This window comes from Tachypleus tridentatus, chromosome 1 (assembly GCF_004210375.1).
Source record: "Tachypleus tridentatus isolate NWPU-2018 chromosome 1, ASM421037v1, whole genome shotgun sequence".
Lineage (NCBI taxonomy): Eukaryota > Metazoa > Arthropoda > Merostomata > Xiphosura > Limulidae > Tachypleus > Tachypleus tridentatus.
The window spans coordinates 70,762,293-70,777,444 of NC_134825.1; the positions used below are offsets into that span (position 1 = coordinate 70,762,293).

Consider the following 15,152-nt stretch of genomic DNA (forward strand, 5'->3'; position numbering starts at 1 on the left):
ATTGCTTCATGATGATCTTTTTATCTTTCTTTCAACAGTGGTACTTGCAAGCTTTTCCCTACAAGGTGTTAATTCTTTTTGCCATGGCTCACCATCAGGCAGTTGTTCTTTTTAATTTATTTTATTTGGATCTCTGTTAATCCTATGTATTTTATTTCCTACCTAGTTCTTCAGCTTCATATTACTCCATGGCCTGGCATGGCCAAGCTTGTTGAGGCGTGCGACTCGTAATCTGAGGATTGCAGGTTCACATCCCGATCGCGCCAAACATGCTCGCCCTTTCAGCCTTGGGGGCATTATAATGTGACTGTAAATCCCACTATTCATTGGTAAAAGAGTAGCCCAAGAGTTGGCAGTGGATGGTGATGACTAGCTACCTTCCCTCTAGTCTTACACTGCTAAATTAGGGATGGCTAACACAGATAGCCCTTGAGTAGCTTTGTGTGAAATTCAAAAAAACAAACAAACATATTACTCTTATTATTATCTCTTAAAGGTAATGTTTACTTTACACTTCCTTTCCTAGGTATTTCTATTATACTTGGGGATATTTGTGGGATTCCTGTTCCTTCTTCCCTCCATGCCGAGGCATTTACCATCTTCAGTTCTTTCCCTCTCAACATGGCTTCTTTGCTATATGGATTTTTTAGGGTGAGATGCTACCATTTACTTACCATTCACTGCTCATAGGAACTTAGTCTTGCATGGAGTATCTGCAATGCTAGATTCATTTTTTTTTTTTTTTTGTAGCTCTTTTGTTTCATTCTTAACCATTGTTATCTTTATTCACTTTACATGTCTGGTGTCTTTCCATCCTTTGCCTGTCCTTCATGTTTTATTTATTAATTGTGTATGCATAATGCTGATAGGTGTTCTGGATCGATTGATTCTGCCACACTGACTTTTATATTAATATTTAGTCTTTGATCACATTTGGGTAGGCTAGTTTTGCATGACTGAGAATGCCCTTGATACAAGTTCTTATTTTTTAGCACGCTGTTTTACCACACGATTTGGTACTAGTTTTGTGTCTTGCCCTTTGGACTTGTTTCAGTTCAATATATGTCTTTTTATGGAGCAATGTGCATTTCACCCAACTTACACATTTTGGGCAAGTTTACCTATGCTTTTATTTGGATATATATCTAGCTTCAGTTAGCTCCTTCCAAATGGAGGTAGATTTAACATACTCATTTACTTATTGCACAATCAGTTTGGGTAGTTGAATAAGTTCTTCCTGTTCCATATCTCACATCATAATCTCTTTGGGGAGTGTATTTTTAAACAACCTCTTCACCAGAACCATCCATTTTCCTCCATGAATGCATTTGATGGTGTTTTCTTTTATCTGAGCCACTACTGTGGATTTCTTTTTTAACTTCCTTTCTTCCCTCTTCAGCAACATTCATTGATAGTTGAACATATTTCCCCACATTGTCAGGTTTACAGCTCCCTCCCTCTCTTCTGGTAGGAGGCTTCAGGACAGTGGTCTACAGTCAAAAAAAAGTTTTATCTTCTTCACATTTTGGCTCTTCTGCCAGTTCAATGTGCTTTTGTCTGAATTAGATTATTCAGGTTTCATTTTGACTATTTGATGATGATGATAGCTTATATCACATGGACAATATTTCCCTTTATGAACCCACCCACTTGATATACATTTTTTAGGAAGTTATGTTCCAAGTTATGTTTGTCTTCATTACTGATTGACTTTCCAATTCAACACACTTTCTCTCAAAGAGTGATCTTTTGATCCTGTAAATGTTTGGTGGCTCTGCTTCCTGTGGGTACTCCTCCACCTGAAATTCTTGAATCTTTTATTGATTCCAAGTAACCTCATTTGTTTTTGTTCTTTGGTTCCTCATCTGTTTGTCCTAGCTGTCAATGTAATCAGATGGGATTACATCCAGCTTATAACATTAGTTTTTTCTTCTTTTTTCCCCAAAAGTTTGTTTAACCATGTCATTTAAGTTGAGCTATTTCTGATTGATCTTTCCTGGCTGGCACAGATCTGGTTTTACCTGCTTGTTAAGCTCAATATGTTTATTTTGTTCTGGATCAATTTTATTAGCTTACTTTTTGTAGGTTCATGTGGTATATTCTTTTTTTATTTTTTTGTTTCTTGCCATCTTCTACCTTTACTATAGGTTGGATCTAGATAACTTTTATTTAGTACATGCTGTGGGCTGCTTCATTAGTTTCAATGCTTCTTTCCATTGAATATTTTTCTTGCAATTTTCTTCCCTTTCTCTACTTCTTAATCTGTGATTTTTTTCCCTCTTCATCTATTATCTGTTGGGTTTGGATTGCGATTTGATTGGCCTTTTTATACCTTGTCTCCTTCTTGCCACCATCATTTCCTGGAGTCTTCACTTCGATTATGTACTTTCCCTTTCCCATGTATATCAACTATTAGAGGTACTTTGTCTATCTAGCACTGGGACTACACCTCATACCTTCATCTCCAGTTCTCTGCTTTGGGTAGCAGTTTCTTTCTTGTTGGGGTACCGTCATCCACCTGATGTCATTCTTCAAATTTCAATGAGATTGTGAGTGGGTCAGATACCTTTTTAGTATATATACTAAAAATATTTATATATTTATATGTGTATATATTTTAAAAATAGGGTTTTCATGTCCTCCCATTGCACTGATTGAGGTGTTGTCATTTTTCTGAACTATCCACTGCACTTTCTCTCCATTTTTCTTCTAGTGGAGTATGGGAGTCCTTATCACTTTCTAGTTCCAAGCTGCTGGGGTAGTGTACTATGGAAGCATCTTTCTGAATGTGGTGATGAAATATATCATATACATAAAATTATAAAAACATTCAGCTGAGAGTAGGGCAGTGGGATCTGCTGGTGTAGATGATGAGATGTCCTCCATTATGTATTCACCCCTTTGATTGGAATCCCTCATCCTACTTCCACACGGATATCAGTTCAATAGCTGAGTTTTGGATAAAAAGCTGAACCAATCAACATAAGTCCTCACACACATATATATAACAGGTTTCTGCATTTCTTCACTCAATAACACCCATATTCCTGCATTCATGTTGTGGGTCATGGCAGAGGTTCTTGCACGTTAATGTGGTTCTTCCTCTTATGCTATTCCTCAATGATTTTATTATTCCAAGACTGTTATTGCACTAAAGGCATTTCTTGTCAGTTTGAACGAGATGGTTAGCGTTCAAAAGACATCTTTACGATGCCAGATGTTAGGTTCCTGGATCAGTCAGTAAATTTCTAATAGTGTTATCATGTGTCCCGTTAATAGATTGGGGAGGTAAGAGATTCCTTCTGGCCTCTTGCAGTTAAGGTGAAGGCATTATGATCCTCTTTCTTACCCCCACCAGACAGTTGGGTTGTGGATTGTAGTTGACTAGCTGACAGTACGATCCTCTTTCCTATCTCAACTTGGATATCTGTTCCTGGCTGCTTGATTTTGGGTGTAGTTGACTTGCCATGTGCAGTAGATCATTCCCTAGCCACTCTACATTTGTAGGAACATCCTTTTATTTACATCTACCTTGATGCACAAAGAGATTGAGATTCATATATTATGTGGTTTGGATCCCTGTTGAATTATAGTACTCTTTTGGATGAACTCCTCCCAATTTCTACCCATATCTGTGACATCTTTTTTTTTTTTTTTTTTTTTACACTGAGCAAAGAGTATACCTGGTACAGAAGTGGTGTATAATTCTTTGTGTCAGGATTTACTCTTTTATTGAGTCTTTCAGATCTGTCTTTCACTTGTGGTGGTCCCTCCACCTATTCAGTGTGGTATTTTATAATGTATATAAATTTATAATTTCTCTATACTGAACATGTAATTCTGATAGGTACTTACTTCCTTTTGCCCTTTCCACCCATTCTCTTCAATGAAAACTGATGCTTCCGTTTATGCCAAAACTCGAAGTAATAGTTCATTAGAATTGAACAGAAAGAATTGCATGCATCAGTAGAGTGTATCACGCTCTTATCCCCTCAGTGTGGATTCCTGTACGTGGTGAGGGGACCTCTCAAGGAAGATTCTGTTCTTTCTGTTTACCTCCTCTGGTGACCTGTGAAGGGGAGGAGAGGATCCTGATGGTTGAGGGGTCCAACCCTAACACACCACATTGGTCTTGAATTCCCGTAGGTGGGTCGCCTTTGGGTGGCCACCTCTAGGGTCAACTAAGTACCAGTGTTGGATGTTCTCAACAGGTGTTGTGGTCATTGTAACTGATGCTGGTGTTTGGGTATAGTGCTTATGAAACCCTGGTGTTGCTGCAGTGTCCTTGTTTGGCATTGTAGTACATCCCCTCATAGAACTTCATGGTAGGTGAAGTCAATTGGTACTGAAATACTACTTTTTTATTATGAATCTTCCAAATAAAAACTTAAATAGTGAAAAAACATTCCATAGGTAAATTTCCACATCTAGGAGATTCTGAGCAACAATCTTCAACATCTATACTTCATTTTCTTATACTACATTCTCTTTCAGACAAACCTTTAGGGCAAATGCCTCTCTCTTTTTCATTCAGAAGAGACTAGAGGGACTTGCTGGCTCTTCAAACTTAGTCAAAAAGTTTCATCTGGCAGCATATTGGTGGAAACATCCACATCTCAACACAGTGAACTTCTGTTGCATTTAAAGGCAATTGGGGATATACCTGTTGAGTATAAGCCTCATGTTACTTTGAATTCATCACAAGGAGTTATTGTGGAGAGGGATTTGAAGAACATCCCCGAGTCAGGGTTTCTCGCTGGTTTCTCCACCCAAGGAGTTTCTGCAGTGAGGCATATCTCCACTCATAAAGATGGAATTATGATGCCAACCAATGTTTTCATTTTAACATTTACATCACCTTGTTCACCTGCCACCATCAAGGCAGGTTATCTTAATTGCAAGGTATGGCCATACATTCCCAACCCTCTCAGATGTTTCCAGTGTCAGCAGTTTGGTCACTCGAAGACATCATGTTGAGGTTCCTTGACATGTGCACATTGCATTGGCAAGGACCAAGATGCCTGTGAGTGTGAAATGGACCCTCATTGTGTTAGACCTGCCCTATTGACCCAGGGCAATATCTGTGGAGGTTGACAGACCTCCCTTGAATAAAGACAATAAAGAAAAAAGACATGGTCGTAAACAGAAGATTTCCCCACCTAACTTGCCTACACATAAATAAAAATAGCCACCTTGATACAATGGCACTGTCGAAGTTTACATTCTAATGTGGATTACATCAAAGCACTGATTGCTTCCTACCATCCTGATTGTCTTACAGGAAAAATTTATGAAACCTACTGATACAGTCACCTTTTGGCAGTTTTATTCAACACATCCTTGGAGGCTGTAGACATCACTGTTTGTTCTCTCTACCTGTCGCCTGGAGAAACTGATGAGCAATCAGCCTTTGATGCTCTCACTGAAAAGTTGCTGTCTCCATTTTTAATCCTGGGGGACTTTAATGGGCATCATCCCCTTTGGGGAAATGCTGATATTGATGGGAGGGGTTGCTCCATAGATCATATGCTCTCTGATTCTAACCTCTCTCTTTTCAATACTGGTTTTTATACTAGTTTTCATGCACCTAGTTAGTCCTATACTGCTATTGATCTCTCAAGTTGCTCCCCTTCACTATTCTCCTACTTTTCATGGAGGGTTGACAGTAACTCACAAGGCAGTGATCATTTTCCTATAATTTTGAGAGAGACTGGCTGTGGTCAATGCCACCCAACCTGCATGCACCGGTGGAAGCTGGATCAAGCAAACTGGCCCTCTTTCACTACTCTCGCAGAACTTGATCCTGCCATTGTCTGTAAGACATCAGTAGACAACTGTCTGGCAACAGTAACTGACTGTATTATACAGCGTTTTTCTAAAACCTCAACACATTTTCCACAATATCCTTGTCCATGGTGCAATCCTGCCTACCACATGGCATGGAAGGCTCAAAAACGGGCCTGGGATACTTTACGTAGGTATCTCACACTCTTGATCTCCATCGCTTTTCAGCAGGCCCATGCACATGCTTGGCAGGTAAGATGTCAAAGCCAGAAGGACTCTTGGATTAAGTTCACAACCAGCATATCTTCTATCACCAGTTCCAAAGTCATATGGGATAAGATTCGAAAGGTTAGTCAGCAATATAATTCTGTGCCCCTCTCAATCTTGCTCTCTGATGGCCAGGAAGTAGCTGATACTCGGGGCATCACCAATACTATAGGTGAAAGCTTTTGCCAGGTATCTAGCACTTCTGCTTCATCCTCAACCTTCTTGACCATTGAGACTAGGGCAAAGTGATCACTTTTTTCCTTTTGAGCTGATTGTCTTTGTGATTATAATCATCCTTTTATACTGGTGGAATTCAAACTGGCCTTTCATCAGTATGGTAGTGCATTGGTCAGATCTTATGATATACTCTATGAAATACTGCACCATCTGTCTCCTGCTTTTCTTACTATTTTTCTGATTGTTTTTAACTTGATCTGATAGGAGAATGTTTTTCCTGATGCTTGGCACCAGGCCATTGTCCTACCTTTCTCTAAGTCTGGGAAGTGTCCCAAGAATCCTTCAAACTACCGTCCAATTACTTTGACAGCTGTCTTTGTAATACCTTAGAGAGGATGGTTAATGCTCGTCTTGTTTGGTTCCTTGAATCAAACAACCTACTATCGCTCATCCAGTGTTGGTTCAGGTGATAGTATTCCACTATGGACCACCTGATTCGACTTAACATCAATCAGAGAAGCCTTTCTCAAATGACAACATCTTGTATCAATATTCTTTGACATTGAGAAGGCTTATGATACAACATGGAGGTATGACATTTTGCGAGACCTTCATATATATGGATTAGGTAGCCATTTGCTCATTCTTATTAAACATATTTTCTGGACAGGCAATTCCAAGTTCATGTGGGTTTGACACTTTCCTTTTTTTTTTCTACAGGAACTTGGAGTCCTTTAGGGTTGTGTTTTGAGTGCCACACTTTTCAGTATAAAGATTAATGCCACCACTGAACAACTCGCTCTTACTATTCAAATGGGCTATTTGTTGACGACTTCCGCATCTCGTGTCAGTTGTCGAGCATGAGGTATATTGAGCAGCAGCTACAGACTACCCTGAGTCATTTACTGAAGTGGACAACAGTAAACAGTTCTAACTTCTCTCTCTCTAAAACCATTTGCGTGTGCTTTTGACACCACCAGGGTATTCAGTCTGATCCTGAACTTCGTATTGGTGAGGTTGTGCTACGTGTGGTCCCTGAGACAAAGTTCTTGGGGCTTGTCCTTGACTGTAAACTTATCTTTATACCACACATCAAACAGCTATGGGTCAAATGTACAAGAGCACTGAATATCCTCCATGTCCTCTCTTCCAACATTTGGGGAGCAGATCAATGTTCTGTGCTAAAGATATATCGTGCTCTTATTTGATTAAAACTAGACTATGGATCACTGGTCTAAGGCTCTGCCAGGACCTTGGCCTTTAAGATGTTGAACCCTGTTCATCATCAAGGACCTCTGCTCTGCACCAGGGCTTTCCACACTTCCCCAGTTCAGAGCTTATACACAGAGGCTCGTGAACCTCCTCTACATCTCTGCCGTTTGCAGCTGCCTTTATTGTATGCTTCTAAACTTCGTTCTTTACCAAAGCATCCCACCTGGGGTTGTGTTTCCTCCCTCAGTGAGCCATGTTTTTTCAGAACAGACGATCTACCATTGCTCTTTGTGTCTTTTGTATCCAGGTGAAGTTGTATGAACATTGCTGTATCCACTGGTTAGCCCTTCCCATCATTATTACAGCCCCCAAGTATGACCTTTCTTTAAGTCATCTGAGAAAAGCAGATACTCCTGATTGGAAATACTGTCTGTTATTTGCTGAACATCTTTTGAATGATCCTTCCTTTCCTATTTATATGGATGGTTGAAAATTAGGTGACTCTGTGGGCTCTGTCATGGTTTGTTGTGTGCAAAATCCTCTCTTCAGTTTCTGTGTTCACTGCTGAACTGTATGCCATTTCTCTTGCCCTAGATCACATGGAATCTAAGCAGTACTCAAATTGTACTCTTTATTCTGACTCGCTTAGTTCTCTACTGGTCCTGGAATCATTTCACATTAGTTCTCACCCTGTTATCACCGATATTTGAAACCAACTGGCCCATTTCTCTTTCACATTTACTTCTATCCAGTTTTTCTTGATACCAGGCCTCATTGGTATTGGTGGGAATGGGCTCGCCGACATCGCAGCTAAATCTGTCTGCTCTGGCATTATCACTACTGTGCCTGATCCATATGTGGACTATGGTCCTGTATTCAAGGTTTGGCTCTGTGCCAGTTGTCAGTCAATTTAGAGAGAGCAATGTGAAAATGAGCTTTTTGAAATTAAACCCTCTATTGAACTTTGGCCATCCATAAGGATCAGAAAGAGGAAGTTGGCCTAACTAGACTACACATAGGTCAGAGTTTTTTTAACTCATTGTTTACTTTTATCTCGGACTGATGCACCAATGTGTTGTCTGTGTGATACTTGGGTCACAATAAGCCACATTTTACTGTCTTGCCGTTGTTACAATTCTCAACGATGGCACCAGTTTAAACATGCTTTGTACGAAGGTTTTTCTGTGACGTTAGACAGTGTTATTGGTGATTGTGACACTGTCCATCTAGAAATATTTTTAGTTTTTTAAAAGTTATTAATCTTTTTAATGCTATTTAAGTTTTTTAATTTATACATCATACCTTTTTTTTAATGTGATTCCCATTTTAAGACTCAAAGTACATCTAGTTTGACCTGAAATTAGAAAATGGTCGTAATGTTAAATAATTCAAAACCAGGACTGGAAAGGCTGACTTCAGGTGACTAATGCTGCTGTTTGAACTACCTGTTACTCATTGTGGTGAGTTATGATAATTACAATTATGCTACAGAAAGTCTTTTACAACTTGTATTACTGTAGTTTTTCTCTTACCACTATAGACTAGATGTAAAAATTGGATTTAATGTTATTTATGTTTTTAATTCAGATATTAAACTTTGTTTTGTTTTACCTTGATTTCCTTTTATGAAATTATTTTGATAATTTTACTTTAATTTTAACTTTTTACCATATATTTGGTACAGATAGCCTAGTTGCTTTGTGCCATAAAACACCAAACCAACCAACCACACTCTTATTGGTGGAGGGTTGGCATGTGATGATTTTGCATACAAGACACATTTGAATCATTTGAACCTTCCTTGAACCTTAGAGTCAAGGCTTATAGCATGAGAAAAATATTTTTACATATAAAGGGCAGCACTGAATTGAAATAAGTTTTTATGTGAGTGGAATGAAATGCCTATTGGAAATAAATTTTTAATATAGGAAAATTATAACATTCTAAAGATTATGCAGCCATTTAGAATTTAATGTTTAAGATAAACAACTATCTAGTTGTAATCAAATGTTAAAAGAAAGACCTTTTTTTAAATTTTTTTCTCTATTATTATTATTATTATTATTATCCCTGTGGGCCAAGGTCTATCTACTTGATAGTATTTCTATGTACAACAACTATTGTTTTTTGTATCTTAATTTTATGATAGTTTCCTGTTTACTGTAACAAAATTAAAGTTGTGTTGATAACCATTTAAAATTATGCATTGTAGAATTGCTAATAATGCAAAAAGTGAAAATTATACATTGGTTGTGCCAAATTTTTATGCAAATCTTATCTAAAGTAAAAACATAATATTGAAGAGCTTGTTTGGTATAATTAATGTATTTCCATCATTGTCAACAGTTTAATGCTTATTTTTTTAACGAAATAAAAACAATGAACTCAGTTTTTGACCTTAGATGTCTTTTGACAGGCCATTAATCAGATTTTCTAAGTAGTTCTTGTAATGCTGGTTTATGTTTGACTTTACTAATTTTAGAAATTCAGAATTTGATCATGCAGTGACTGTGCTGCTAACCTATGATTGTGTAGCAATAGGTAAATTATGTAAAAAAACAATATGGCTTTATAAGCACATTCATCCTGTTACAACTGGTGAGCAGCTGTCACTTGTTGAATGCATATTTGCATATAAAATTTCCAAATTAAGATTAAAATACATAATATTTCTAACTATAAAGTTTTAACTCCACAATATTTTAGAATTGGTATGTTGTCACTTTTTAGTATTTATTCATTGTAATTTCTAAAGAAAAAAGAACATTTACAATCACATTTCTACACTACTTGGAGATGCCTTCCCTGTAAACAACATGGTGCCATTTAAATTGTCAAACTGTGAACACAGGCAGACATGTGTAACATATATAAAAGTGAGTTTGTTGCCTTTTTGACATGTTTACCATAAGTAGAAAACTTGAAATAGTATATTATAAAATTACATTAAGAACTTGCTTTTTTTTTTCTGTTTCATTTTAATTTATTTATATAAAGTTATGTTTTTCTGATTTATTTCTTATCAAAGAATTTTGGAAAATTGGTGAATGACATTTTTATGCCTGCAGATTTAAAACTGTTGTTGCCAGAAGTAAACAAGATTTAATTGCCTTAGGATTTCCTCAATTTACTATAGAAGATTTTCATGATACAGTAAGTATTTAATTACATCTTTTTTGACACAAGTCTTTCTGTTATGCATTAAATATTATTACTAAATGTACAAAGCTTATTTAAAAACTAGACATTGAGATTTTTGAACAGTTTCTAACTTTTATCTGATTTGACAGTTTTTATAAAAGTTTTGTTTGTCTAAACACAAAACTTTAATTTGGTTTTTTCTTTTCTGTGTTAATTGATATTTTTTCATTGTATTATAACATAAGAGGTTTAAAAATGTGGACTTTTTCTGTTTATTTTAAATATAATGACTTAGTTGTTTTAGTTAAATAATTATTTACTTTCCCTCAGTTCTTGGAAGTACTAAATAAAATTGAGTCACAGATATCAGAAGAAGAACTCCTTAATATACTGAATGACCAGGGATACTCAGACTACATTGTGGTATATATGAGGTAAGAGAAATACAGATATTTTAGTATTTGTATCAACTTATTTTACTTTATTTTTTTCATTTAATCATGCATTGTATTTGCTTTGCTTTATTTTGTCTTTGAACACCCTAAGTAAATTATTATCATTTGCATATTTGACAATAAGAACTTTGGTGTGAAGTTTACAAATCGTAAGTACTTGATTTCTCTTCTCCTATAGATTGTGTACTATTATAGTACTTTTGTAAATTCAGTTTCATATATTGAACAGTTAACTATTGTATAGCTTGTTACTGATATTTATAGGAAATTTCCAAATGATAAATTCAGTTTCTATCTGTAGCATTATCAACCTTTAGGCAATCAGTGCATTTCCAATATTCTTCTTTGAGTTATTTTAATGAAAGTAGAATATGTAAGTTGTGGAAGTGGGTGATGTATGAGGAGAAATATTATAAACTAAAAGTAACTTGTAACTATTCTGAACATGACTGATTCTGTTTATAAAACATTGTAACTTGTCTTAAGTGTTTAAGTTAAGTATGGGCTGTGCTTATTAGCAAGAAATCTCATAGTAAATAATAATAAAAATTCAATTTTCGTTTTATTTTGTTTCTGGTATTGCAGGGCATCTAAATAAATTCATATTCTGAAAATAATCTTGGACTTAAACCCAATTTGGATGTTATCTTTTATGTTTTATAAAAATTAAGCAGCTACAAAACATACTAATGAAATTGATGGTGACATGACAGCATTTATGTTGAAAACTAAAAACGTGATTAAATGCATAAAAGATAGGCCCAACATGGCTGGGTGGTTAGGGTGCTTGACTCATAATCTGTGAGTTCTGAGTTAAAATTCACCTTGCACCAAACATGCTTGCCATTTTAGCTGTGGGGGCATTATAATGTAACAGGCAATTTCACTATTCATTGTTAAAAGAGTAGCCCAAGTGTTAGCAGTGGGTTGTGATGACTAGCTGTCTTCCCTCTATTCTGACACATTTCAATTAGGGATGGCTAGCACAGATAGCTGTTGTGTAGCTTTGTGCAAAATTCAAACCAAACAAACAAAAGACTGGTAAAATTTATTTTGTAGAGTAGTAAAGAAACTACATTAAGTGAAGTTTAAAAATATTTCTCAGACTGTATTTACTGTGAATTGCTTTAAGTCAAGGATGTTATTGAACAGCTATAAACTCAAGTAAAATAAAAAGTTAAATACATACACAGTAACAAGTATAAGAAAGCAAAAATAAAACAGATTTTAGTTAATAATTTTGGGCTTCTATCAGAGAAAAGTGACACAGAAAAAGAAATTAACAAATGCCCGTGGAAGAAAAAAGATAAAACAATAAATTACATAACTACTGTGAGAATACCTAACATTTATTTGTGTGTTAAACTATTCTTTCAAAAAGTCATGACCAATAGATAAGTTTTGTTTTTCCCATTTCCTCATTTTTTGTGTGTCATTCATTTGATGAGTTTGTTTTGATTAATTTTATGTAGGCTTTGTTACACATTTCACTTGATTTGTATCCTTTGTGTAGGTGTTATTGCATGCTTTATTTGTATCCTTTATGTAGGCTTTAGTGCATGTTTTGCTTTATTTATACTCTATTGTTGAATTTCCTCATGTATGTATGTTTTACCTCTACTATGTCATATATTAAGGCTATTATATTTGCTAATTTTCATTTAAAGGCTTTTAATAGTACAAATGTATACCGTGTTGTTGTTGTGATTAGGATTCATATATAGTAGGTGTATGTAACTTGTTCATGATAAATTAAAAAAAGTAAATGAACAGCACTCACTTCACTTGCCAAAATAATATATATATTTTCAGAACTACTTAAAAATATGTACCACAAATCCTTTACACTATAGATGTGTATTTGGTCATGACATTTAAACTGTGAATTGAAAAATTGTATAGAGAAGTTAATAAACTTTTGTTGGTTATATTTGAAGTAAAAACGAAAACTTGATAGATTTAATAACAGACTTGTAAAAACTTTGTCTTTCAAAATTTGTAGTGCATACTGGAGGAACTTGCACATTTTGATAAAGTTTAGAAGACGTTGGTTAAAGTAAAAATAAAATTATGTATATCTCAAGTATAAAGTTCATTTTCTCTAAACTTTTTATCATAAAGTTGTAACAATGTTGGTAGAACAAACAAATTCTTTATTTCAGAAGCTGTGTAGATATTTTATTTCATGTAATAGATATTTTACTAATGATATTATTCTTATAATGTCATGAGCACACATTATTGCTTAAAACTCCTGATATCTGGTAACTTAAAATGCATGTACTGCAACTTTACAGTATTTATCTCATTCCATTCTTGAAATAGACTCCTGACTTCTGGATATTTACGCAAAGAAGAAGCCTTTTTTTCTAACTTTATTGAAGGAGACAGGACAGTATTGGAATTCTGCCACCAGGTAGGATGATGCATTTTTAGTTATAAAAATGTTATTTTAAGGATGCTAACCATGAAAACTATTGTGATGATTTTGTATGGTTTAGTATTATGAGTAATTTACATCTTGATTAGGTGAAAATAGGACTTCTAGCTTGTGTGTGGTGTGCTCCCAGTAAAGAATGAGTTACATTATATTTTCAGGAAGTGGAACCTATGTACAAGGAAAGTGACCATATTCATGTGATAGCCCTTACTCTTACCCTTGGAGTAGGAGTCAAGATTCAGTACATGGACAGAGGAGAAAGTGATAAGGTTAATGCTCACAACTTCCCTGAAGACAAAGCTCCTAGAATTCATCTCCTTTATAGACCAGGCCACTATGATATACTTTATGAATGATTGGAAAATAAAATAAAAGTTTAGCTGTAAAAACCATTCCAGGTTATTCCACAGAAAACAAAACACCTTCTGGATGAAATGGCTGGTAACACTAGAGTTTTTGTGATTAGTGTTATAAACAGCTTTCAGACTTTCAGGTTGTGTTTGATTGATATAACGAATCTTGACCAGTAGTTCTTCTTCCTTTTGCCCAGTGTGTGTCTTTCTTCTCAAGTATGCTCACTGCATATCTGTTAACCTTTCAGTATGATAAAGACTCTTGATATTTTAATATATATTTTTTTCAATTGAGGTCAGTAGAACATTTTGTAAGCAGTAAAAATAACATTACTTAGTATCATGTTACTTCAGTAAATATTGTAAAAAATATATACTGTTCTATTAACTAGAAGCCACTTTGGTCTTCTACAAACTGGTAACTTTCGGACAACAGTTATGTAATTTGAATAATTGTTTTGTTGCCATTGTTTCTTGGAACCTCTTTCATTTCAGTGTCATAAGTTTTAATAATATTACATACAGGAAGAGAATCAAGGTATTTTTGCACTACTTAATTATAAATTGTTGTTAACTGTGTAAAAGCCAAATAGAAACTTTGAGAAGAAACTATTATTTTCATTTACTGAATAAAACAGTAGTTTTTTTTCTTTATTTATAAACATATGTAGAGACCTTGTCTTTGTTTTTTATTAGAGAATTTATTCTAAGCTGCAAGTTTTAAGGAGTATCCTAAATACTCATCAAAACACTATTTTGAGAACAATATCCTTTGGTTTTGGCAATTCTTTTATGTCGTAGAGGTTTCTATTTCATTCTATCTTGACTCTTATCCACTGGGGTTTATTTTTACCTGCTTAGAAATACAAGACAAAAAAGGGGGGGAGAGAATCAGTTTGTTTGAATTACATTGTACCATTGAATTATTACATTGTAATAATAATAATTACATTGTACCACTGATTTATTTTATTCTTGTATTTATATTAAATCTAAAATGTTAAAAAAAATAAACAGTAGTACTAGTAATTATTCATAACATTTGGGATATTAATGAGCTTTACTAAACATTTAAGAAGATGTTCCTAATTGTTTCATCCAGAATTTAGCAGTATGGACAATAATTTATAAAATGAAATGGCGAGAAAAAAAACAGTTGTTTTTTTCTTAATACACGGAACAATAATCCTATGTATGTTTCTCAATCATAAGCAGTTTTACTTGCAGTTAAAGGTAATCATGGAATTTTATCTGTACATTTCATAGGTACTTTACTATGAGTAGACAAAGCTCAACTGAAGTTGTGAGTTCAATCTAAGTTTA

General features: G+C 34.9%; 1 protein-coding gene across 1 annotated transcript in view; it reads left to right on the forward strand.

The window, feature by feature from the left end:
- LOC143251817 (ubiquitin thioesterase OTUB1-like) overlaps positions 1–14,495 on the forward strand; it is a 29,126-nt gene extending 14,631 nt beyond the window's left edge. The window contains exons 5-8 of the mRNA XM_076503060.1: positions 10,509–10,593; positions 10,912–11,015; positions 13,362–13,452; positions 13,635–14,495. Of these exons, the coding sequence (XP_076359175.1) occupies positions 10,509–10,593; positions 10,912–11,015; positions 13,362–13,452; positions 13,635–13,832 (478 nt within the window). The 3' untranslated portion in view covers positions 13,833–14,495. The remainder of the gene's footprint in view (positions 1–10,508; positions 10,594–10,911; positions 11,016–13,361; positions 13,453–13,634) is intronic.
- The last annotated feature ends 657 nt before the right edge of the window (positions 14,496–15,152 follow it).